This window comes from Littorina saxatilis, linkage group LG1 (genome assembly GCF_037325665.1).
Source record: "Littorina saxatilis isolate snail1 linkage group LG1, US_GU_Lsax_2.0, whole genome shotgun sequence".
NCBI classification, from domain to species: domain Eukaryota; kingdom Metazoa; phylum Mollusca; class Gastropoda; order Littorinimorpha; family Littorinidae; genus Littorina; species Littorina saxatilis.
The window spans coordinates 106811824-106836919 of NC_090245.1; the positions used below are offsets into that span (position 1 = coordinate 106811824).

The 25096-nt window shown below is 39.7% G+C and overlaps 1 protein-coding gene across 2 annotated transcripts in view; it reads left to right on the top strand.

Annotated features, from left to right (window-relative positions):
- The window catches only part of LOC138949170 (uncharacterized), a 24736-nt gene extending 1637 nt beyond the window's left edge, over nt 1-23099 (top strand). The window contains exons 2-16 of one of the 2 annotated variants that reach the window (XM_070320945.1): nt 4588-4823; nt 5243-5344; nt 6702-6871; nt 10464-10757; nt 11115-11621; nt 11907-12146; nt 13181-13324; nt 14656-15009; nt 15234-15395; nt 16233-16679; nt 17145-17288; nt 17889-18031; nt 19200-19384; nt 20039-20291; nt 20803-23099. In XM_070320945.1, the coding sequence (XP_070177046.1) occupies nt 4588-4823; nt 5243-5344; nt 6702-6871; nt 10464-10757; nt 11115-11621; nt 11907-12146; nt 13181-13324; nt 14656-15009; nt 15234-15395; nt 16233-16679; nt 17145-17288; nt 17889-18031; nt 19200-19384; nt 20039-20291; nt 20803-20830 (3409 nt within the window). In that variant the 3' untranslated portion in view covers nt 20831-23099. The remainder of the gene's footprint in view (nt 1-4587; nt 4824-5242; nt 5345-6701; nt 6872-10463; nt 10758-11114; nt 11622-11906; nt 12147-13180; nt 13325-14655; nt 15010-15233; nt 15396-16232; nt 16680-17144; nt 17289-17888; nt 18032-19199; nt 19385-20038; nt 20292-20802) is intronic. The other variant, XM_070320951.1, reaches the window with a different exon arrangement.
- Nucleotides 23100-25096: the final 1997 nt, after the last annotated feature.

Here is a 25096-nt window from a genome sequence, read left to right on the forward strand (position 1 = left end):
TCACTGTTGGTTTTCCTGGTAAGATCTTGTTGATAATACGTCTTCAGTGACAAGAGGAGCAAAAGAAGGAGAAGCCAGTAAAACGGAAATAAACATCATGTGTGTGTGTGTGTGTGTGAGTGTGTGTGTGTGTGTGTGTGTGTGTGTGTGTGTGTGTGTGTGCGCACACGTGTGTCAGTGTGTGTGTGTGTGTGTGTGTGTGGGTGTGTGTTTGTGTGTGCACGTGTGTCAGTGTATGTGTGTGTTTGGGTGTGTGTGTGTTTGTGTGTGTCTGTTTGTGTGTGTGTGTGTGTGTGTGTGTGTTTGTGTGGGCACGTGTGTCAGTGTATGTGTGTGTGTTTGTGTGTGTCTGTTTGTGTGTGCACGTGTGTCAGTGTATGTGTGAGTTTGTGTGTGTGTGTGTTTGTGTGTGCACGTGTGTCAGTGTATGTGTGTGTTTGGGTGCTATGATCTTAACAATAACGCGCAATCTGACAGACCTGTAAGATAATACAAAAGTGGTGCCGTTTGCCCAGTGAACTCTTTTTTTCTCTCAGAAAATAAAGGTCAGGAATTAGAATAACCACAAGTTTATTACCAACAAGTAGTCCTATCTCAAAATTGTATCTGTCGATGCCCACTTGCAACTGTTTGTTTATGTTTGTACACAACAAACCGAGCATATGGCGTCATCGAACGAAAGAAGCTTTCACATGTTCCAAACCAAAGGGTCTTCTTGGTAGGGTACTTTTTCTTGTGAAATGGCGTCAGTGCTCTTCGGTGATTGGTCAATGCTCTCAGTGTTAGTGCTAACATTATGTCGTTCGTCTTGGCTTGATGTTCGGTTATCCCAGCGAAGGAGAGAGAGACAGACTGAGAGAAAGAGAGACAGAGAGAGAGAGAGAAAGAGAGAGAAAGAGAGAGAGACAGAAAGAGGCAGAGAGACAGAGAGAGGTGATTTGTCCTTCCCTGGTGGTATGCAGTACCTTGGCATTGCACGTCTACTTAATTTGTTTTAGCTTTCCAAAATTACAAGGTGAACGGGGGGAATAGGGACTTCGTCAACTTAAGGCTACTTGAACAGTGAGCCAATAGATAGAACGAGAACGTAGAACAACGCACTCAACGAAGAAAGTGGCCCAGGAACAGACGTACCGGTTACGGAACACACAGGATTGAGAACTCACGACTAACTCTCGAAACAGAGCTTTCATAATGTTTGCACTATAGGACGGTAAGCCCCGCAGCGCAGTCGTTACTTGTCCAGACCATCATTTAGGTTTGATCAAGTTCGTGTCTTTCCAATATCTTTTTCCCCCTCTTAACTCTGTCCTTCTTTACTTTTTCTCCTTGCTAAAGCTTTTGAGTAGTATACGGAAAGGAAAGAGCGGCCGAGTGGTAAAGTGCACTTGCCTCGGAAGCGAGAAGTTGCGAGTTCGACCCTGGGTCGGGGCGTAAGCAATTGTCTTCCCCCTTTCCTAGCCCAGGTGGTGGGTTCAAGTGCTAGTCTTTCGGATGAGACGAAAAACCGAGGTCCCTTCGTGTACACTACATTGGGGTGTGCACGTTAAAGATCCCACGATTGACAAAAGAGTCTTTCCTGGCAAAAATGTATAGGCATAGATAAAAATAAAATGTCCACCAAATTAATAATAGGCCGTGAAAAGTAAATATTCGCCGTAATGGCTTGAGATATACTGGCCGATGTGAATGCGTGATATATTGTGTACAAAATTGCATCTCACACGGCAGAAATTAATATGTAAAGCGCTTAGAGAACGTCAAGCGCTATGTAACAAAGCTGCACTCACGAGTCATCCATTCCGGATCAGTCACCCCTGAAGCTGCCCTTCGCGAACTAAGCACGCAGTGTACGACTCACTGCTAGTCTATTAGCAACAGTTATCACCAAACTGCAGTGAATAAATCATTAATCTTGAATTTTAGAAGTTATACAGCATGCATTTTTTTTCCTATACACTTTCCCCCAAGTTCCTATTCTATTTTTAGTTACATGGGCATTTGGGAAAGCCTTAATTGCAAAAGGCTCATGTACCACCCGGCGCGTCGACTGCAAGTAATAGCCGTTGATAACTTGTGTTTTATGATGCATTTGTGGAAAAACAAATACCGGGTAGCTGAACCGATGATTTAAAAAACGAACAGAACGCCAACTATATATTTCTTCCTTCTTTTTGACCAATAAAGTTACCTATTTTACGCTCGGGGGTTGGGTTGTGGGTCTCCTTCGATGGCTGGGGTCTGTCCTTCGAACAGGGCATTGGTTTAGTTTTATCGGATGTAATAATTATTTTTCACACAGACCATCGACTCACGATTTCCGGACTTGGGGGTGGGGGTTGACTGGGAGTACTTCGGAGGGATTGTGTGGGGGGTGGGGTGGGGATGGTTGGGCGAAGGGGGGAGGGGTTTGGCTTTTTGGGTCTTTCCTGCGACAAGTGCATTGATTTCTAGGGGTCCTTAACGTCCTCACAGGAAATTTTCCTTTTAGGGACACATTGATTTACTAGTAGTTTTATATGATAAAGCCAGTTCAAATGGAACACAGAATCACAGTTCAAGCATGGTCATCCACTGCATGCTCCCTTCGCGAAGTTGTTATACGGTCGCCCAGTATACTAATTGTTATCTTGTATTGTAGAAAACAAAAGAAGCAGAAAGCCACAAGCAATTATGGACCTTATGGAAGTCCTTCCTAAACATGCATTCCTTTCCTTGTAAACGATCATGTCGACCGTCACAGATCTTGCTAGACTTACAACACTGAATGAAAGCACCTGTGCACTGGAACACACACCAAACAACTTGGCTGTGTTCTGTGTACGGGTGTAACCTTTTGTTAAATAAGATACGCATGTTAACGATGGTATCAGTGACGAGATTCATTCGACGAAACAACCCCCCCCCCCCCCACCTCCTCCATGCACAGGAAGCAGCCAGGCTGTTGATTTTCCGTGTGTAATTTAATGGAGGAATGCTTTTTTACATTTAGTCAAGTTTTGACTAAATGTTTTAATATATTGGGTGGAATCGAGACGAGGCTCGTGGTGTATGTGTGTGTGTGTGTGTGTGTGTGTGTGTGTGTGTGTGTGTGTGTGTGTGTGTGTGTGTGTGTGTGTATGTGTGTGTAGAGCGATTCAGAGTAAACTATTGGACCGATATTTATGAAAGTTTTCATGAGAGTTCCTGGGTATGATATCCCCAGTCTTCTTTTTCATTTTTTCGATAAATGTCTTTGATGACGTCATATCCGGCATTTTGTAAAAGTTGAGGCGGCACTGTCACACCCTCATTTTTCAATCAAATTGATTGAAATTTTGGCCAAGCAATCTTCGACAAAGGCCGGACTTTGGTATCGCATTTCAGCTTGGAGGCTTAAAAATTAATTCATGACTTTGGTCATTAAAACTCGAATAATTGTAATTACATTTTTTTTTATAAAACGATCCAAAATTACGTTCATCTTATTCTTCATAATTTTCTTATTAAAAAAACCCATATAAATATGTTATATTCGGATTAAAAACAAGCTCTGAAAATTAAAAATATAAAAATTATGATTAAAATTAAATTTATGAAATCGATTTAAAAAAACCAACATCTTATTCCTTGTCCGTTCCTGATTCCAAAACCATATAGATATGATATGTTTGGGTTAAAAACACGTTCAGAAAGTTAAAAAGAATAGAGATATAGAAAAGCGTGCTATCCTCCTCAGCGCAACCGCTACCTCGCTTTTCTGGATTGTTAATTTCACTGCCTTTGCCACGAGCGGTGGACAGGCGATGCTACGAGTGTACTGTCTTGCGGAAAAAATGCAATGCGTTCAGTTTCATTCTGTGAGTTCGACTGAGCTTGACTAAATGTTGTATTTTCGCCTTACGCGACTTGTTTCACGCTTGGGAAGACGCTTTAGCGTGCCCTTTTAATTAATAAACAATAACATTATATAACACACTTGGTATCTGTATGTTTAACTGTACATTAATCTGTGGCACATAAAATTAAACAGTTACTTTTAGCGCGAACTCTTACATTACATAAATGGACGAGAATGTATTAAAGGCATATGTACGCGCTCCCGTGTTTACAAAGTGTAGTTTGCCCACAATCGATGTCAAATGCATCATAAGGCCATATAATGACGATATGTCGCAATGCGCGGACCATATACATGCATTACAGCTTGTTCTAGCCTCTGAAAAAGTGAGGATGTCAACAAAGACGCGGAGTTATTTCCCTTGCGTCAACGTTCCCTCTGTTGGCAAATCTATAAATAGGACGATCTAGATCAAAATAAAAATTCAAATATCTCAACATTTAAGGGGTCCTAGACCACAATATTTTGCAGGGAACTTAATTTAGCATGTCTCCAGCTGTTGGTAAAGCAATTAGCGTGTATATTCATCGAGTTAATATGCCTTTAAATAATGCAGTTGTGTCTGTTGTGTCAAAATTTGCGACATCAACATAATCATGTATCCATGCTGTTTTTACCCACACACACACACACAAGAGCAATGCTCTATCTTATGTTAAAGCTTGGGCAGATCTGTACCCGACTGACTTGTTATTCATCACCTCCAGATTCTTCATCCTCTTCCTCATCTTCTCCACACACCTCGTCAAAGAGTGCGTCACTACCGAAGACGTCATACGTCAAGATGGTGACGTCATGCTAGCAGCCCTATTCGAGATCAGCGAGGCCGCGGATGGTGGAACGTGCGGGGAGCTTGACCTAACTGGCGTACAAAACGCAGTCGCTCTGCAATGGTTCATCGACGGTCTCAACGAAAAGAACTACACCCCAGGCTACAAAATAGGTAATACATGTAGCACAAACAATACAGATGTGTACACTGATTGGTAGGCTATATGAATTATAGCCAGAACTAGTCTCACATCGTCCAAAGAGCTACACATTTCGGTTTTAATTTGGGAAAGATATTACCCCACATCATACCTTAAAAACAACGTCTGACTGTTTACTTATGTACAATTTGCTGGGTTTGTGTAAGCTTTGCAGACTGTGTACATTATTAATGTAATGTTTGGATTTTGCTTCTGGCCATTCAAGGTGCTGTAGCATTGCTAAAAATGCGCTGCTCTAACTCAAGTACTGACACAAGACAACGACAGTGTACAATCCTAAAAATAAAAAAAATGCGTGTGTGTGTGTGTGTGTGTGTGTGTGTGTGTGTGTGTGTGTGTGTGTGTGTGTGTGTGTGTGTGGACTGTGCAGGACTGGAGATACGAAGATTGTGCCACAGCCCGGAACGTGCAAGATCGGAAGCATTCAAACTTATCGAAAAGTACACCAACTCATCGCAAGCTCCACTTTTCGGTGAGAGAGAGAGAGAGAGAGAGAGAGAGAGAGAGAGAGAGAGAGAGAGAGAGAGAGAGAGAGAGAGAGAGGTGGGTGGATGGATGGATGGATGGATAGGTAAATAGATAGCTAGATAGTTGAATAGATAGAGAGATAGATATAGATAGAGATAGAGCGATAGATAGATAAAATAAATCCAAAAACAAAGAAACTGCCAACGTTCCAAAATTCAGAATAAAAAAAAACCGTCCTTGTAATAAAATACATTTCTTGCTTTTGGTTAGATACTAGATAGATAGACAGATAGATAGATAGATAGGTTAGATAGATAGATAGATAGACAGACAGACAGACAGACAGACATACAGATAGACAGACAGATAGATAGATAGATAGATAGATAGATAGATAGATAGATAGATAGATAAATAGATAGATACCTTTATGGGAATCAAAGCCCCTTTAAAACAGCTTGTTAGTGTTGCATGAGGGGAGTTTGAGTTCTTTTAACACTTTCATTGTGCATGTGTTCTGGGAGCTGCAAGTTCGCCAATTTTTCGTCCTATTCTTGAAGCTACACTCCTTCTCCTATAAACAATTGGAATCACCATCTCAGTTCTGCCCAGGCTTTCGTGGAATAAGACCAGCCCTCCGCTTGCACACATAGCCAACATGAATGACATGAATGATTGTTGTGCAAAGCGGGAATTGTTTGTTGATGCATTATTAGTTACTTAATAGCCACAAGTAGTAATCTGCGAAATTAATTCATCAAAGTCTGCACAGGACTTCATCATTTAAGTCTGCACAGGACTTCATCATTTAAGTCTGCACAGGACTTCATCATTTAAATCTGCACAGGACTTCATCATTTGAGTCTGCACAGGATGTCATCATTTGAGTCTGCACAGGACTTCATCATTTAAGTCTGCACAGGACTTCATCATTTAAGTCTGCACAGGACTTCATCAGTTAAGTCTGCACAGGACTTCATCAGTTAAGTCTGCACAGGATTTCATCATTTAAGTCTGCACAGGACTTCATCAGTTAAGTCTGCACAGGACTTCATCAGTTAAGTCTGCACAGGATTTCATCAGTTAAGTCTGCACAGGACTTCATCATTTAAGTCTGCACAGGAAGCAGTCAGGAGTCATGGTCTTGTTCCCTGTCAAAGCCTCGCCAGCTCTGAGATAGTGACCGGACTATGACTTTAATAAGTAGATTCCAAATGTAGTTCAGCGATTCATCATATCGAGAAGAAACAAAATCGCAATTAAAAAAATGGCCTTTGAAATAAATTAAATTAAATTTTTTGAGCAATAAAAGAAGACAAAATTATCTGAAACAAACTCTGTCAGTATTATATTTGACTCAGGTGTGATTGGTCCAACCACAACATCAAGCGCTGTGGCAGTCGCAGAGCTGTATAAATCCCTGCCCAGAGAGAAAAGAATACCATTGATCTCTGGATCAGCCACGGGGAAGCAGCTCGGCGATTTTGATGACTTCTTCAGAGTCGTCCCGAACGACGATTTACAGGTTGAGGTAAGACAGGACTCTTAGTCCGTGATCTGATCGAAAAAGTGTTATCAAAAAGAATCCTCTTTAATTTTGTTGTTTTTGGTTAGTTTAACATTCCAGGTGTTAGGTTTGATTAATTTTAGTTATTGAAATGGTAGCTTTCATATGCAAATCTGTCATAGAATAATGTCATGTTGGTGACTGGTTATGTCTTAAAAGATGGGGGTATGGTTTTTAAAACTGGAATAACTCTGTTATCTTTGCAACTACAATCTCAATTTAAAATAGTTTTGACCACAACGAACGCACAAATACCGGTAAGCAGAGAAGAAGCAACGTTATGTCACCTAAACCTTACAAATGACGTCACAGGCTTGACGTCAATAAAAATCAAGGTAGACATTCTAAAACTGGTGAACAAGTTTGTCCTACAATCGCATTTAATCACAAATACGTTAGTTTTTCATACTCACATATACTTTGATGTATGCTGATTACGAAAAAACAAAGATATTGCCTAAATCTTACAACCTTGGATGCTGACAGTCTTCATAACTATCATAAACTTAGTTAAAAAATAATTGCAACCGATTTCGCTCCCAAATTAAATACTTGATTCCCGTGTCATTTCATCTAAATTGTATAATAATAATGATAATAACAATAATAAAATTAATAATAAATGAGCATTTATACAGCGCAACATCATAACTTTACAATTATGCTCTTTGCGCTTGACACATTTAAAATTAAATTAAAACACAGTTATACAAGCATTTACATCTACATTCATAGTCAACAACGCTTAATTAAAAGCATACACCATCAAACATACATTTCAAAAAATTCTTCCACTAACTGTGAAGGCCGTTTACTTGACTATCTGGATCACCTTTCGGATTAAAGTGGGTTTTTTTACAGGTATCACGTGACCGCCGCTTAATTAAGGGTACACTCAAAATCGACTGGATAAAAACGGAAGGGCCCAATTAAAAATCAAAGAAAAATCACAATAGACAAACCTTTTAAACATTTACATACGAGAAGAAAGCCAAATCAATTTTCTACCCAGAAAAGGTTGTTTTGTTTAACTAGCTTGCATATGACGTGTGCTATGCTATTCACACGGATGCAAGTGTCGATCGCACAAGCGGTCACAAACGGAAGTCATTATTATTAGGGATATTGTAACAAAAAAGTGTTGTAGTTCAGCAATGACTCGGTCGATTGCTTTGAAACTTTTAGAATATTTTAACAACATACTAGACATACTTCGGGCAAACATTGGGATCGTTACACGTATTTGTTTAGATATGACGCGCGCAATGTTTTGAAACATGTTTTTAAACTCGTCATTAGATTGTTCATTGCGTGCAAAACAATCATGACTTCACATGTCTTTAGACAAATGATTGATACAAACACTGGAAAAGAGTTAACGTATAAGCACTGACGCAAATTTGCAGGCATGTAAAGACGCTTGATATTTTAAGGATGATATAGGTGCCACAGCGATGATCAGCCAAGCGTGACTGCACATGTTTTTGGAGGCACGCAGCGATACTACATGTATAACTGGTACTCGTATCAGCGCGAAACAGCGGGAACGTTCCATTTTTTTCTCATGTGTTTGCAAAACAAGCAAATTCCCTCCAGTGGTTACAAACAAATGACACTTTGACAGTATCGGTATCAATCATTTATCGTATGCAAAGTCATAATATGTTTGGATACAGGGGAACAATCAAAATCCAATGACGAGTTTAAAACCAAATCATTGTTGAAATACAGCGCTTTTTGTCACAAGATCTCTCAAAATTACGGAAAAACTCCCTTTATTGACCGCTATTGCGATAGACACCTGTTTTGTTTCATGGTTCTTGATTAGAGTGTTCTTTGTCCTTTAAAGTGATATTTGTATGAATTATTGGTCAAAATGTAAGTTTGTTGTGACTTTTTGATAAAACATGTAGTTTTTGGGACCGACCAATCTTCCAGAAAAATGAAAAATAAACTTTGCAGAATGTTTCGTTTTATTCTGAAAAGGTGCAAGATGCAAGATCAGAGCAAAGTTTTCAATTGTATGAACAGATTTGATTTGTTGGTAGATATCATAAGCATAAAATAAATTTCAGAAAAAAGGCAAGTTTTTGTACTTTGACAGAATTTTTAAAATCATTCCTTTGTAATTCTTAAAATGTCTCTCTCTTACTGCACAAAGACACTATTTCTAGTTAAAATACAAAATAGAGCAAGACGATTGGACAGTTAGTTTAGAAGATGAATATGTCACAATGACGGCACTGATGCTCAAAATTGATTCTGAGAAAACATCGGCAAGATTGCTCAAAATGGTGTCGAACGTTAATAACATATTTTGAAAATAATCATTATATTGCAAGAAAGACAAAACAACAAAATGACATTGCACAATGATTATAATATGGTGTTCAAAGTACCCAATAATGCTGAGAACCCAAAACACGTTTTTGAAGCAAAATTCCGTAGCATCTCTGACCTTAAATAGCAAAGGAATCAGAAGAATCTCAAGCACATGCAACAAGTTGACCATGATTACAAACATAAAAAGAATTTGTCTTTTTTAAAACACTTCTAAACACAATTTTGTTGTGAAAAAAGTTTGTATTGAATTTCCAAACTTTGGGCATGTAATTTTAACCAAATGGTTGCTTTAAAGAGGTGGCGATTCTGTGAAAACGCTTCGGTCAGACTCTCAAAAATCTGTATACTTTTAGTCACAATTGATGTATAAACGTTTGACAGCACAAGATTCCTTGATCAGGGTTTTGTAGGGATTTCAATAAAACTGAAAAAGAAAGAAACATATAAATTTCGTATTTGTCATTACATGCCGCAATTATTACGTCATTTGCAGAATGACGTCACAGCATTGACTTTATTTTTTGCGATGAGTCAACACTTCAAACATATGCCGTTAGTTTTGCTTCTGACTTTGTACACCAAAAATGCATAATGAGCAGAATTATGTGTCTTTTAGTAAGTAACCCCCTTTTTCTAAGTCGAGCATTTTTGCAGGCAGTGACCCCCTTTGGGGACAAAATCTGTTATGAAAGCTACCATTACAAGTTCTTTTGAGGCCTGTTTAGAATAGCAGAGATACAATACTTCACAAAGCAGCTTAGCATATGAAGGATTCCCAAATGATAACAATTTACCTATTTATGCCACTTAGATCACGGACTATCTGATTTGGAATCCATGTTGAAGGGTTGTTTTTATAAATCATATTAAAAAAAGAGACTTTGTTTCCGTCTTTGTCTTGTCTGTTTCTGTATTTTTCTGTCTGTTTTCTCTGTCTGTTTTCTCTGTCTGTCGGTCTCTGACTGTCTGTCTGTCTGTCTGTGTTTGTCTTTCTCTGTCTGTTTTTCTCTGCGTGTTGGTCTCTGTCTGTCTTTAAAATTATTTTTGTTTATCCTATGTAAAAACATGAGAGAATCCATAATGAAATAATAAACGATAGTTTACATGCGAAGGAAGGTATCTTCAGTGTACACTACGTAAGCACTGCCTCTAGACATGTACGATTTTTTGACACAGCAATGGTATTACAGCAAGTATTTTCTCCCCATAACAGGTTATCATAAAACTTCTGATCAAACTGAAATGGAACTATGTGGCCCTAGTTTACACCGATGACGAATATGGTCGAGTAGCAGCGGCTGCTCTTCTGAAGAAGGCAAAGAGCAACAACATCTGTGTTCCACTCAGCGTATCTTTTTCTAAGGAAGGTACATCCACAATAATAACGAGTCTGACGGGAAGCAAACAGACAGGTCAGATTACCGGAGTGGTCTTCTTTGGGCACAAGCTGGATGCTCAGTATTTTCTGTCAGAGCTGAACAAGGATGCTACATTAAAATTTGTAAAGGTGAGTTCATTATGAGGGGCAATTCTGCATGCCGTAGCCCATCCCCATACTGCGCCTTGATCCTTCTTCTGTTTTGATCACCAGCGCCAGCATAAATTTCAGGTTTTGACACCATTTCATTATCATAATTGCAGCACATCCCTTATGTGTGTGTGTGTGTGTGTTTGTGTGTGTGTGTGTGTGTGTCACTGTGTGTGTGTGTGTATATGTGTGTGTGTGTGTGTGTGTTTTATAATTCTGTCTATTACAGTTCAGTGTAATGAAAAACCGCTTTACTTTTAGGTAATTTTAGTTCTGACACTAAATTCTAATTCATTTTCGCCAATTATTGTAATGCACATTTCTTCTTGTTCGAAGGTCATCTTCTCTGAATCATTCGGGCTGCAGTCGTCTAAAGGACCGGTGCCTGTGAATGGTTCAGTAGTTGTAACACCTCCCTATAGAGAAGTCAAGGGTTTCCGTGAGGCGTGGAACAATCTCTGGAAAAACTGCAGTACTCTCCCAGCAAACTTCACCAACAATCCCTGGTTGAAAAAACTGTACGAAGGACATTCTTCCAACTGCTCGCGATTGCTGTTGAAAGAAGAGGACAAGTTGCTGTTTACTTGGTATCATGTCCAGGCTGCTGCCGTGTACGCAGCTGCACTGCAACGTCTGCATCAAATTGTCAACCGTGTAAAAGTCCAGAACTACACTCAAACTTTGAACGCTCTGAAGTCTCATCAGTGGGACCTTACAGCCGGATTTGGAAATGTCAGCTTCAGTAGTAATGGTGAGGTCAAGGGAGAGAGCAGCCAAGAACCAGTTTATGAAGTTCATAACATCATAAAATGTCATGACGAGGGATATCGCTGTTTTGAAAAGGTAAATATAGCAAACGCGGGCTCCTTGTCTTCTTACATGTGTATTATTACAATGTTAGTCAAGCAGAAAGATTCGCAATGCAGGAAAGTGTTTGTTCTTTGACTGAAGTGTAATGATACACACATTGTTGAACTTATGTTGTATAAAACCCAAGACCTGGTTATATAAGGAATAAGTAATGTAGATGTTCAATAATCTATTTGTTTTTGTTTGTACTTCATGCCATTTGACAACATTCTTTGTAAACCTGTCCTAATTATTATTGTGTTAACACTTCTACAATAGATTGGAAATTACACCGACAACATGCTGACCATCAATGAAAATCGCTCAGGGAACCTGCCCAAGGCACAGTGCGAAAAAGACTGCTTGGAAGAATGTATACCGAGAAGCTTGGGCGACTTTTCACTGGTCATTCAGGGACATTTCTACGTCGTCGCTGTTGTTCCAGTACATACCAACGACGAAAACAATGCGTTTCAATGCGGTGCGGCTAGAGGGAGTCTTGGTGCAGATTTTGTCGAGGTACGTTTGCTGGATAAACTATATAGGCTTACACTTCTCAAAATGCTGTAATATCAGAGCCGGTTTTTTTCCGACGAGTTGTTTAGAAAACTCTTAACCTAGGTGTTCTGACAAGATGTTACTTTACAAGACGGGTGCTAACGTAAATACTGGTTTGTGTATGTGTGTTTTGTGGTAGTTTTTGTATGCTTGATCGCTAGTTTTGTCCAAGTGCGTCATGTCATAAAAGTACCGGACCTAAGTCAGTATATGTGTATTATCACAGTTTGTCTGTTTATGAAGCCATCTTCTCTCACAACTTCATTCGGCACATGTTACAATTGATTTTGAAAGTAAATGACTTAAAATGAGTAAATACATCTATCATTATCGTGGGTCTTCTGTTCCTCCGAAAACGGCGTATGGCTGCCTAAATGGCGGGGTAAAAAACGGTCATACACGTAAAATTCCACTCGTGCAAAAAACACGAGTGTTCATGGGAGTTTCAGCCCATGAACGAAGAAGAAGAAGAAGAAGGAGTGGGTCTTCTTTTGTGATTTAGGATGGACTTCTATGTAATTGCAGAACCATACCTTCTTCTTCTTCTTTGTTCATGGGCTTAGACTCCCACGTTCACTCATGATTTTAGCACGAGTGGATTTTTACGTGTATGACCGTTTTTACCCCGCCATTCAGGCAGCATACGCCGATTTCGGGGGAGGCATGCTGGGTATTTTCGTGTTTCTATAACCCACCGAACTCTGACATGGATTACAGGATCTTTTTCGTGCGCACTTGGTCTTGTGCTTGCGTGTACACACGAAGGGGGTAAAGTCACTAGCAGGTCTGCACATAAGTTGACCTGGGAGATCGGAAAAAATCTCCACTCTTAACCCACCAGGCGGCAGCGACCGCAGAACCATACCAATGTTTGGATAACGTTGTCGCTCCTACAAAGAGGTAGCTTAATGAGTATCCATCGTCTAACAGCCGCCTGCATGAAATTAAAGACCAATGTGGACGGAACCTAAATTAAATTAGATGGATCTTCGCAGGCTGTTCAGTACGCGCTGGCGAGAGTGAACGAGGCAGGAAGTCCTTGGAAGAACGCAGTTAAAGAAAAGAAACTGGGTGCCATCATTCTCGATTCATGCTTCAGTGAACTGGTGATCAAGCACAAACTGCTGCGACTACATCTGGTGCGAATTTTATATGATTATTATTATTGTTATTAATTTTTTTTTAATATATATATATATTTTTTTTGGGGGGGGGGGGATTCGAATTCATTGGCATTTCTGATAAAGTGCTTGAAGGCACAGTAAGCCTCCCGTAAACCATCACAGATACTGTCAGGCTTTTACACACAGTACAGACACCCTTTCGTTTAAACACTCACCGCTTGAGAACATCCTAGGTGCCCTACGTAAAAAGCGAGCAATTTTCAAAGAATTTATTTTTGTTAACCGTCTGATCGGCAAATCAGGCGCCTCGTTTTGGCGCTAGAACTAACTTTTAAAATCTAGATAATAAATTGACAGCTTGTTACACAAACATTCTTAAATCATAAACGAATTCTTTTTTTCATCAAGACAAGATCAGTACAATTCGAAGTTTTGAAAGTTTGAAAAAAGAAATGCCCTTAAACGTGTCACGCAAACCGTCTTTCTCGCAGCAGACGACGGTGGTGCCTAGCGCCAGTTCCTCTGAACAGTCAACGTCCACCGCTCTAGTTCGTGTGAATCGCAGCCATTTGTTGCGTTTAGATTTAGAGGTACACAATAACGTGCTATTGCAGATAATTTACAGCAAGTCGAATTGAAATCACAAACTGACGACTACATTGTGAAAAAAGGAAACTTGATCACACGGGCTCGCGATGGCTAAGGGGTAAGATAAACCACGCAAAAATAAATTCTTTAAAAATTGCTCGCTCTTTACGGAGGGCACCTAGGATGTTCAAAAGCGGTGAGTGTGTAAATGAAAGGGTGTTTGTACTGTGTGTAAAAGCCTGACAGTATCTGTGATGGTTTACGGGAGGCTTACTGTGCCTTTAACGTACGTAGGCGTGAATAAATCAATACCTAATGACCAAACACCTTTCTAATTTTGAAAAAACCATAGTTGGTCCAAAATAAAATAAAGAAAAAAGAGAAGCGAGAGTGCCAATTTTACAATCTGTTTTTCACTCTCGCACATCTCATCAGGTGCGCTATTATTATTACACTGAATAATGAAACCATAGGATGCTTGCTCAACCAAAGCCTTATTTGGCATAATTATGTAGATTGGTATTTGTGGGTAATTCTGTGCAACTCTGGCGGCATTTGTGTCACTGATAATGTAATCGAAGTTTGAATTACTGCAATTCTAACTTGCGTATGAAGAGACTGCAGTTTCTCACTGACATGTACTTATATTCAATTTTGAGATGTCGCAGTTCTTACATTTTTTTATTTTTGGAAAAGTCAAGAGATAACAATTAGAAGACACAACATAAACATTCGCCACATGTTTATGTTTTTCACAGGGTGAAATTCTCACACCACACGGGCTTTGGATGAACGAGACTTACGTCAAGGAAAACGTTGTCAAAAATATCGTCGGTTACATCGGTGGTTTCTTCAGTGACATCAGCATTGCCATGTCTGAAGTTCTCACAGAACTGAACTCAGACAGAACGACACAAGCATACATCCACCTCAGTCCCACTTCTGTATCTGATGAGCTGTCCAACAGGAATCGGCACCCTTACTTTATGCGTTTGACGAAATCTGCGAACAGTGAAGCCAAAGCCATACTGGAACTATTGCAGCGCCTTTCCGCAACATACGTCCAGATCATTTATAACAACAAGGATGCGTATTCAACAGGTTTTTTAGAGGTAAGTCTGTTGCTTAAAATGTTGATGTTCTGAGAAGAGTCTGTCCGGGAGGGATGATACATTTTTGATGATGAAAGATGTGGCATTTAAAAACAGTTTTGCTTCTCAATTGCCCTGATTAGTCTGTACCATCCAGACCAACATTTACAATATTACCTTTAGATATAATCAGAAAGAAACATAAACGAAAGATTTATTTCCATTGTGTTTCTTCTTATTTCCAGCTTATCCGGGGCCATTCTTTGATATATGGAGTGTGCATTGCCAAAGAAACCGACATCCAGATTGCAGGAGAGCAACAGATCTATTACGTACGAAAGGAAATTGGAAAGAAACCATCTGCAAGAATAGTTATCGTTATTTTGCAATTGGAAGAGATTAAGAAGGTATGTCAATTAACAACGTTGTCTGATATGCATTTGTTTAAGAAAATACCTACATTAGTTTAGAGAAGTAATGATTTTATGACAATCTGTCATCGTTATTGTGTGGTGCCAAGAAGTGACATTGATTTCTCACAAGTAGACTTACACATTCGAAAAAAATCCTCACTTATCTTTGTTAACAGCAAAGTTTTCCGAAAGTAATAATAAAAAAAAGAGTTTGTGAAAAGCAGTCATCAATCTGTTACAGTGTGAAGAAGTGACTCATCGCTGTTTACAGTTCAGAGAAAATGCTTACGCTTGTCTTCAATGGTCATCAGGGCTCTCGCTGTTTAAAGAGAGGAATTGGTTTCATCAAAGACATTCATCTGCATACAATATTGCTGAAGTCCATTTGTTTTGTCATCGGTTTTACACAGTTAGCACAATTACAAGTGTAAGTCAAGAATAGTCATTGTTATCCTATTGCCCGACGGAATACCAAGGGTTTCAGTTCTATACATACTCATTCTTCGTGTTAGTGTGTTAGTAAGTAAAAAACCCACTCTTTTGATCTAAACAGGACAATAATTATCCATTCAGGGTTAGATATTTGGTTCTTGTATTTGTCTTTGTGTTTAGGCGTTAGGTAAAGTACACCTGGAGGGCGAGGCACTCGGAGCTTCCGACGATCCTCCTTGTTAAGGAAACAAATAGCTTGTTTATGTAAATGCTTCTTATTCTGTTTGGGCCCAGGAGAGTGATTCTTCATACATATAAGTTATTGTTGTTTTTTTGTATATAGAGCTCGTACTTTCCCTATGTAATTAGATCATAATGGTTTGAATTTTTGTCTCGCAGCTGGTAAGGGGCTTGGCGCAATGGGAAAGAGACGGTGGGCTTAGTCAAAAAGATAACTTCATTTTCATGGGGACGGAGGCCTGGGCTCGCAAGACTGATATCATAGAAGGCAGACCAAGACTTAAAGGATCGATCACCATTGCAGAGGAGATTGCACTCGACTCCAATTTCACAGTCTACTTCAAGAACGTTGATCCTCTTGCTTCCAACAATTTTTGGCTGCGAGACTATTGGGAGGAAAGGAGAAACTGTTCCCTTGACTTAAGCTTCAGAAAAAGGGAACGTGAGTGCAATGACAGTGACAGGGCTACCTACACCCAGGACCATTGGATCCCGTACTACATTCAGGCTGTCTATGCTTTCGCGTCTGGAGTGGGAGAGGCACTAACAAAATGCGACACAAACAAGCCTTTTTCTGATTGCACTATATTATCTTCCCGGCAAATGGTGAGACACTGAATTTGCAATTTACAACACAACACAACAACACAACACACCACTCCACACCACACCACTCCACACCACACTACATCACACCACACCACACCACACCATACCACACCACACCACACCACACCACGCAACACAACACAATACAACGCAACATAATCCAAAACAAACAAAACGATACAATACAAGAAAAAAACAAAATAGTACAATGGAGGGCAATTCAATACAATGCAATACAAATCAGTACAACCTTATTATCTGCTGTTCAAGTATGAACTGGAATTTGTCTTTAAAAAATACACGTTCTCTTGTCTTTTACCTTTGCCTTCCACAATGTGTTCTTTTGTTATTTTAATCGAAGGCGCGTTGTGTTCTGAGAAGACACTATTTTATTTTATTTTTCAAATTTCATATTAAAAATGTCATACTAAAAATGTCATGCAAAAAGCGATTCTCCTTCAGGTCGATGAAATGAAACAAGTGGAGCTGGATCTGTTTGGCAAAGGCAAGGCGAAGGTCTTTGATGATAACGGGGATGGAAAAAATTCTTACAAGTTCATGCAAGCCTTTTGGAACTCTACCGCCGGGGACATGCAGTATAGACAGGTACCAGTTAGCATTGAACAGCACCAAGGATTTATGTATTGAAAGAAAAGAAAGGAAGATATGCTATGACGGTTCTATTTATGTGGTCACGTACAATGCTCGTGAATTTGTTTTTGACTGAGAAACTGACTGATTTTGAAGAATTTTTTTTTTGTCATGGCTATTTGCTATTCCAAGTGTTTCTGGCACTTGACCTTACATCTCCTCAGGGATCGCTGCAAATCATTCCTGGTTACAGTTGAGCGTACGTTATGATTCGTTGCATGTCTTGTTTGTTCATCTTTTCGTTCTTTATGATTTATTTCTGTCGATTTAATCTTGCAAGTCATGAACACTTTTATACTGATTGTTTTGCATCTATCAGCATTCACTTAAACACCCTCACTTGTTGCAGCGTGTTTCTTGTTTTGAAATACGTATTTCTTTACTGAAGCTTACCTCAATTGTTTATTCATCAGTTCTTTGACTTTGTAAGGCGATTCGTTCAGAAAGACCAGTTTGAATTTGTAAGACGATTTAATCAAAAGAGCCAATCACAAGTCATACCAACGATAAAGCCAGCTGTAATAGGCATGCAGTAAAAACAATACTTTGCAACAGATCGGCGACTGGACGGACCATTTGTCGTTGTCCTACGATGTATCGGACCTTACAGAAGAGTTGCCAGGCAACATCGAGCCTAGGAACTACGCGACAGCCTGCCCAAACTCGGAGCAATGCGGCAAATGCCCCGTACCACCAAGGTTAGACTTTAATTGCGCTTAAAAGTAGAACTAGATACTGTATTACTGTGATTTCGCATTCATTTCTCGCATCTACAACCGCCATCTTTTGTCATTTGAGTGACGTCACAAAGGCCCACATAATGTAGCGCTTAAATTTTAGCGTGTTGCTTCAATGTCTATGTGATGGTCATGATTTAGGATGTTCTGTTCTAAATTTACCAAATGTTGACAAGCATGGTTGTCCCCATGTCAAGCCTTTTCAGCTTTCAATTTACCAAGTGTGGATAAACGTGTCGACTCCATGCCGAATTTTGTTTATCCAATTCTTAATTTCGCACGTGTTCAAAGACGTAGCAGCCTTCATGTCAGGATTTTGTTGTCTTCTTTCAGTGTTCACTTTATCAAGCGGAGACAGACATGGTAACCTCCACGTCATGCCTTTTTAATGCTCAGTAAATCAAATATAGACAAACGTTGCAAAATCCATGTCAAACCTTTTTAATTATCAGGTTATCAAACATATCGGCAATTATTGTAGACTCCACGTCCATCTTCTTAATTCTCAGTGAATCAAATATTGATTACTATTTTAGAATCCACGTCAAGCCTGTTCAATTCTCAGTTTATTATATATTCATAAACATTATAGACTTCATACCGAGCCTCTCCAAGTCACGGTTTATAAAAAAAAATATCGATACACATTGTAGACTCCACGTCAAACCTTTTTAATGTTCAATTTGTCAACTATTACTATTGACAAAATTGGGTCATCTCCACGTCAAGCTTGATGATGACAAGTCTTCTTTTACGCCCTTTTTTGTGCGATCATGTTTAGTGAAATCATTCTTGTCGTGTACTGATCGTTCACGTTATGTTGTATGTTATTTAATGTTGTAGTATGTATCACACATGAATGCCTGGTGGTTCGAGATAATAAAGTTGTCTACTCAGGCCTGAAAGTGGCGAGTATTTTACTCGCCATTGCGAGTAGAAACATGTAAACGGCGAGTAGAAATGTTAATCTACTCGCCAAATGCGAGTAAAGTTGCTGAAACAAATGGTTGGTTTGGCGAGTAAAAATACTAAAATTTACTAAAATTATGAGAAGTACTAGCCAAAGGCCAGTACACCATTTAGTGGACTTTCAACGCTGAAGTCTACTATGTCTGTGTTGCTGTTTCAGTAGCCAGAAATCCACACAAGACCAATCACAACTGCCTTTCATCCCTGCTGTGGTTACCATAGCAGTGTTGGGGCTTCTCCTTGTCATCCTCCTCATCGTAACCGTCGTAGCCGTGCGTCGTTATCGCAGCTCCATCAAGTACATTGCCGAACAATCTTCCAACCACGAGATTAGGTTTGAAAATGGTGAGTGGCAGGGAAACAGCTTTACAATGCAGCGTTTTGGTTACAAGCTTATTTCGAATGAGAGATCACTTCCTTTTCCGATTAAAAACGATTTTTTTTTGGGGGGGGGGGTGGCTGTTGGAATGAGACGTTACAAGTCCTTGACCACGCCCACTGCAAACCGTAAGTTTATATGAGTCTGGGTAATATGACCAATAACATAGTCTGTTTTATTGTAAAGCCTAGCTTGGTTGAACTGCAATGTCTGTCACGTTTCTTTGTCTTCGTAGTTGTTGATACTTGTGTTGGTGGTATTCTTCTTGTTCCTGTGCCCCTTCTCCTCCTTGCTTTGCATTTCTGCATAATTATATACTACAGATGGTCTGTCGAGCGCTTACTCTTGGACGACCGTAAATAACGCTTGCTGCTGTTGTCGCTCGTTTTGTGTAACTTCTTCTCCTGCTAATGAGTTCATGTTGGCTCATACAGAAGAGGTTCGTCAGTTTTCCCACTATCCTTAGCAACGCTTTCCTTTTGTTGTCGTTGTCTTGCTGCTTACCCATCTTCTTTATTTTGACCTCCCCCTATTTCTTCGTCCTCCTTTGTCTTAATCTCCTCCTCCTTCGTCTCCTCCTCCTCCTCCTCCTCATTACTCCGCGTGTCTCCTCACCACAGACGTCCTGTCAAGCGCCTCCTCCATGACCCCGAGCAACGCCCCAACCCTGAGCCACGTCCCAGTACAGGAGATGTACTGCAGAGGCAGCGGACCCACTGGGGTGGCCTTCCAGTCTCAGATGTACCACCACCAACGAACCGACTCTGCAGACTACGCCACAGTTGTGGAGGCTGAGAATGCGTTGGAGCGGCCCGTTCTGTGCGGAGTCAAGGCTACTGCTAACGACTACCTAACAGTCCTCGGGACACCCAAGTAAGAGACTGGTTGGCTGGCTGATTGGCTGGCTGGCTGACTGACTGGCTGGCAGGCTGACTGGTTGATTTGCACGGTATTGATGGTCTTAATGTTCGTGTTCTACGAAGTCGCATTTAGGGGCTGGCTATAGCTGGCTGGAGCGTTGAATTGAAGGGTTTAGATTTAAGTTAAGAGACTGGCTAGCGGTGAATTGTGGTTTTCTGTGCTCGGTCACTGGCACTGTTTTGAAAGTGTTCGTGCTGGTACGGTCAAGTAAGAGACTGGCACAGTGTCGCACTGTTGTGCAGGTCTATATTTTGTGTTGAGACGCCGAAGGTTTTTTGTCCGACAACAAAGTAGTAACGGGATTTGGATTCAGTAACCTACGATTTTGTTTAAAATATTTGGTTGCTTTTTCAAGTATTAGACGCTTTTGTCGTCTCACATTTGAAGGAGTAAGGATGCACGTGTTATGTGCAGTTTACTTTGTATAGCACAGTAAATATATTCGTTTATTTTATGATTTCAGGACTGAGAGAAAAATGCAGTTCGTGTAGTCTCTCGTTACCTCGCAACAGACAAGCAAGAAGATTAAAACTAAGTAATGTAGTGGAAAATAATTTCCTCAAATACTTGGTAACGGTAGAAATCCATGCTTGAATATACCCTGTTGTTTTTAGTTTAGCCTGATAAAATACCCTTTTTGTATTCACCTACAAGTATTTATTAACAATTCTGGTAGCGTTGAAAAGTTCTGTTAACCATTAACTATTTCGTTTAATGTCTAAGTTTTGTGAACTTTCCGCAGTTTTAATATACTTTTGCATCCATTTTTACGAATACGAATACGAATACGAATACTTTATTATCTCATACAGAGAAATTTCAGTGTGGTGCACATTAAAAGACAAAACAAATAATAAGACAACAGATAAAAATACCATACGAAGCATACTACACTCGCGCACGCATATGTACACTAACAGGAATAGTAACATGATTTAGTTTTCAAGACTATTCTTTTGCACTTCAGCATAATTGTATTTATTGAATTTAAAGGCACAGTAAGCCTCCCGTAAACCATCACAGATACTGTCAGGCTTTTACACACAGTACAAACACCCTTCCATTTGAACGCTCACCAAACGGGAACATCATAGCTAGGTGCCCTACGTAAAGAGCGAGCAATTTTCAAAGTATTAATTTTGCGGATTGTGTCAGAGACAATCGGACCGTGGTGCGTTTTGGCGCTAGACCTAACTTTTAAAATCTAAATAATAAATTGACAGCTTGTTACACAAACATTCTTAAATCATAAAAGAATTCTTTTTTCATCAAGACAAGATCAGTACAATTCGAAGTTTTGAAAGTTTGAAAAAAGAAAAACCCGGAAGCAGGGTCACGCAAGGTCGTGGTTCTCGTAGCAGACGACGGTTTATGCATATCGCCAGTTCCTCTGAACAGTCAAAAGCCATCGCTAGAGTTCTTGTGAACCACAGCCGTTTGTTTCGTTCATAGTCAGAGGTACTTAATAACGTGCTAATGCAGATAAGCTTACAGCGAGTCGCATTCAAATTACTAACTGACGACTACATTGTGAAAAAGGGAAACTTGATCACATGGGTTCACGATGGCTCAGGGGTAAGATGAACCACGCAAAAATAAATTCTTTGAAAACTGCTCGCTCTTTACGGAGGGCACCTAGGATGTTCTCAAGCGGTGAGTGTTTAAATGAAAGGGTGTTTGTACTGTGTGTAAAAGCCTGACAGTATCTGTGATGGTTTACGGGAGGCTTACTGTGCCTTTAAGTAAAAGATATCAAGAACTTTTACGGCTGGTGCAATCCTAGACAAATACCCATAAGTATTTCTAAGTATACATTTTGCACATGTTTTCACATTTTGTATGGATGTTCTTACATCTACGCAGAATTACGTATGGATATTTGGAACAAGCATTTAGTTTTGGTCGGGTTTGAATTCTTTCATTAACTCATGATTGTTCAAGTCTTGCGTTAAAACAGAACACGCGATTTATTTTTGTTCTTGTGTTTTTCAATTCCTACAATTTTCAATTGAAACAGCTTGAATTCGCACACATATAATTTAACAAAATAACATATAATAGCATGTGTTGCAAGACACGTAGCAATCAGAGAGACGTCAACATTATTATGACAATCGGAAGAAGGACAATAAAGGAAAACAGAAAAGAACAAGAAAAAGAGGTAGATGATTCACAGTGTGTGCATACAAAATCAACTATTGAAGTGCATTACGAGTGAATCATACTTACATTTTTCCTGCTATCCTTTTCAGACTGGGGCTTTTTGTGTCATTCTTGTCGTTACGTAATTTCTAACACTCGTAGGCTAGGCTTATATCGATGTAGTTTCACTTTGAGATTATTTTCCTTTCATCATTATATCTTCTTTTTCTTTTGTTTACCTACTTTACAATGAAACTAGTAATACATGTATTTGTATTTGCCTGGACATAAGACGCTTCTGGATACAATTCTGTGTGTAATCTTGATGAATCTCAAAAACTCCTTTTTTTGACCACTTTACAATGACACTGGCAATATCGGTTGTTAAATTTGCTTTGGCATGACGCTTTCCTGTGTATTCATTTAATGTTAAAACAGTTTTTGTTTGCCTTATATGAAAATCACGCGCTCAATTGTATAGTTCTTTGTGCATTCTTGTGAATTACTGGAGAATCTCAGATACGTGATATTACCTGACAAATTTGCACTGCATGGCAGCGTATGAACGCAGAACTCCAGCGGAGACCTCTTTTACTTCCAACACGCAGCTTTATTCTTTAACTTAATATATATATATATATATATATATATATATATATATATATATATATATATATCCCATGACCTCCCTTCTTTGTCTCTGTTACTTCAGTATGGGTATATATGTTGTATTTTTATAGCTCAATAAATACATCATGGACTCAAAAAAATATATGATAGTGCAGATTCCGATTTGGGCGAAGAACTACTTTGCTCCCGACCTTTGACCTCGCGCCGAACAATGTGACACATTTGTATGAAGTTCCAAAATCGTATTGCACGGCTCAGAAAACCATATCAGTTGCACGCAAAAATGAATCTCAGAACTGATCTGATGTATGAGATGCAATAAGCAAACGTTTCTTTCATTATGAAAGCAATGCAGGTGGGAAAAAACGAACATTCAACTTACAAGATAACCAGATGCTAGCGAACCAAAACAAAAACACGAGTACCCTCCCCTTGCTTCGTTAGCAGACGACTTTTGAGAATCTGTCAGACCGTCCTTACCTGGCACGGTTGGGCTTCGCTATCATCAGCTGTTTCACGTGTTTTGCGAGCAAGTCTACTCTTTTGCCTGGCTCTGCAGTAAGTCCACATTGGCGATGAAGGTGTCTAAGAACTTAACATGTGTGTATTTTTCCGTAATCCAGTCATATTCTTTCAAAATGCAATCAAGCGGCGGTGACAGACTTGGGTCCTGTTTTCCTCGCACCCATACCAGTTTAGGTTCAAGCAAACACACTCGCAAAACATGTAGATACATTTCAAATAGGGAGCAAATGGTTAAATCTACATATATATGTGTTCCCTAAAATTTGCTTCTCTGTCAATAAGACTAATTGTATAATAATGCGTTCGAAAAAAACAACGTGGAATCGATTCTGAATCGAGTCGAGTAAGCCAAATGGGGGCCAAACCGGTTTCCCCGTTCCGCCGACCTGAAACGCAAAAGAATTGTGCGCTTCAACTAAATGGATTTCTATACGACTTCATTACTTTCTTGCAACTTATGAACCTTTACTTAAAGCTTTTAAACGGTCTGAAAGTAGTGTTACCGCGTACTTATAGATGCACTCATTCGTTTTATTTTTTCAGCGACGGTCACTTAGTTTAAGGTTGCAAAAAGGCCAAGTCTCGCTGAAAACACTGTTTCACGCTCCACAGATCGCAACAGTGCCGCTAGTAGTCTACACTTTGTGTTTGATGGTAGAATGGGATATACAGATTACAACACTCGTGGTTTTTTATATGGCTTGTATTTCAGTCAAGACCCAGCGGGAATATCAATCGAGAGCCACTCGCCAAAGGCTCGTGTCTCCCGATGATATTCATCCGCTGGGTCTTGACTGAAATACAAGCCATATAAAAAACCACTCGTGTTGTAACCTATACATATATAAATATATATATATATATATATATGCGTGTGTGCGTGTGTGTGTGCGTGCGTGCGTGCGTGCGAGTATGTGTGTGTGTGTATGTGTGTGTGTGTGTGTGTGTGTGTGTGTGTGTGTGTGTGTGTGTGTGTGTGTGTGTTTATTTTAAACAATCGTTAGATATGTATCATGTATCCGTATGACTTGTTTTTACTGGTTGTCGCTTCACGCCATTGTTGTTCAGAACTCGTTGAACAATAGTGTGCTTGTCGTGGCCTCTTGTAGTCTCCCCTATGTCTCCTTACGGTTATGGCATCGTAACGTCTATAACAATGGCTGCATTTCTTCACTCATCTATCGTTGTTGGGTTTTAAAGGTACATTCCTTCGCGAGGAAGTGATCATAATTACCTCCAAATACGTGTTCAGGGATAAAGGCACCCTTTATCTTCAATAAAACACATAACAAAATTCAACAGCCTTGCTGCTTCCTGTGCACAATGGGGGAGGAGGGGGGGGGGCTATAGGAATTTAATGTATAAATTGACACCTATGTCAATTTACTGAATCAAATTAATTCAGCATACACAAAACCAAAATCCCACTGTGCTTAGAATATGCCACGACGCTATTGAGT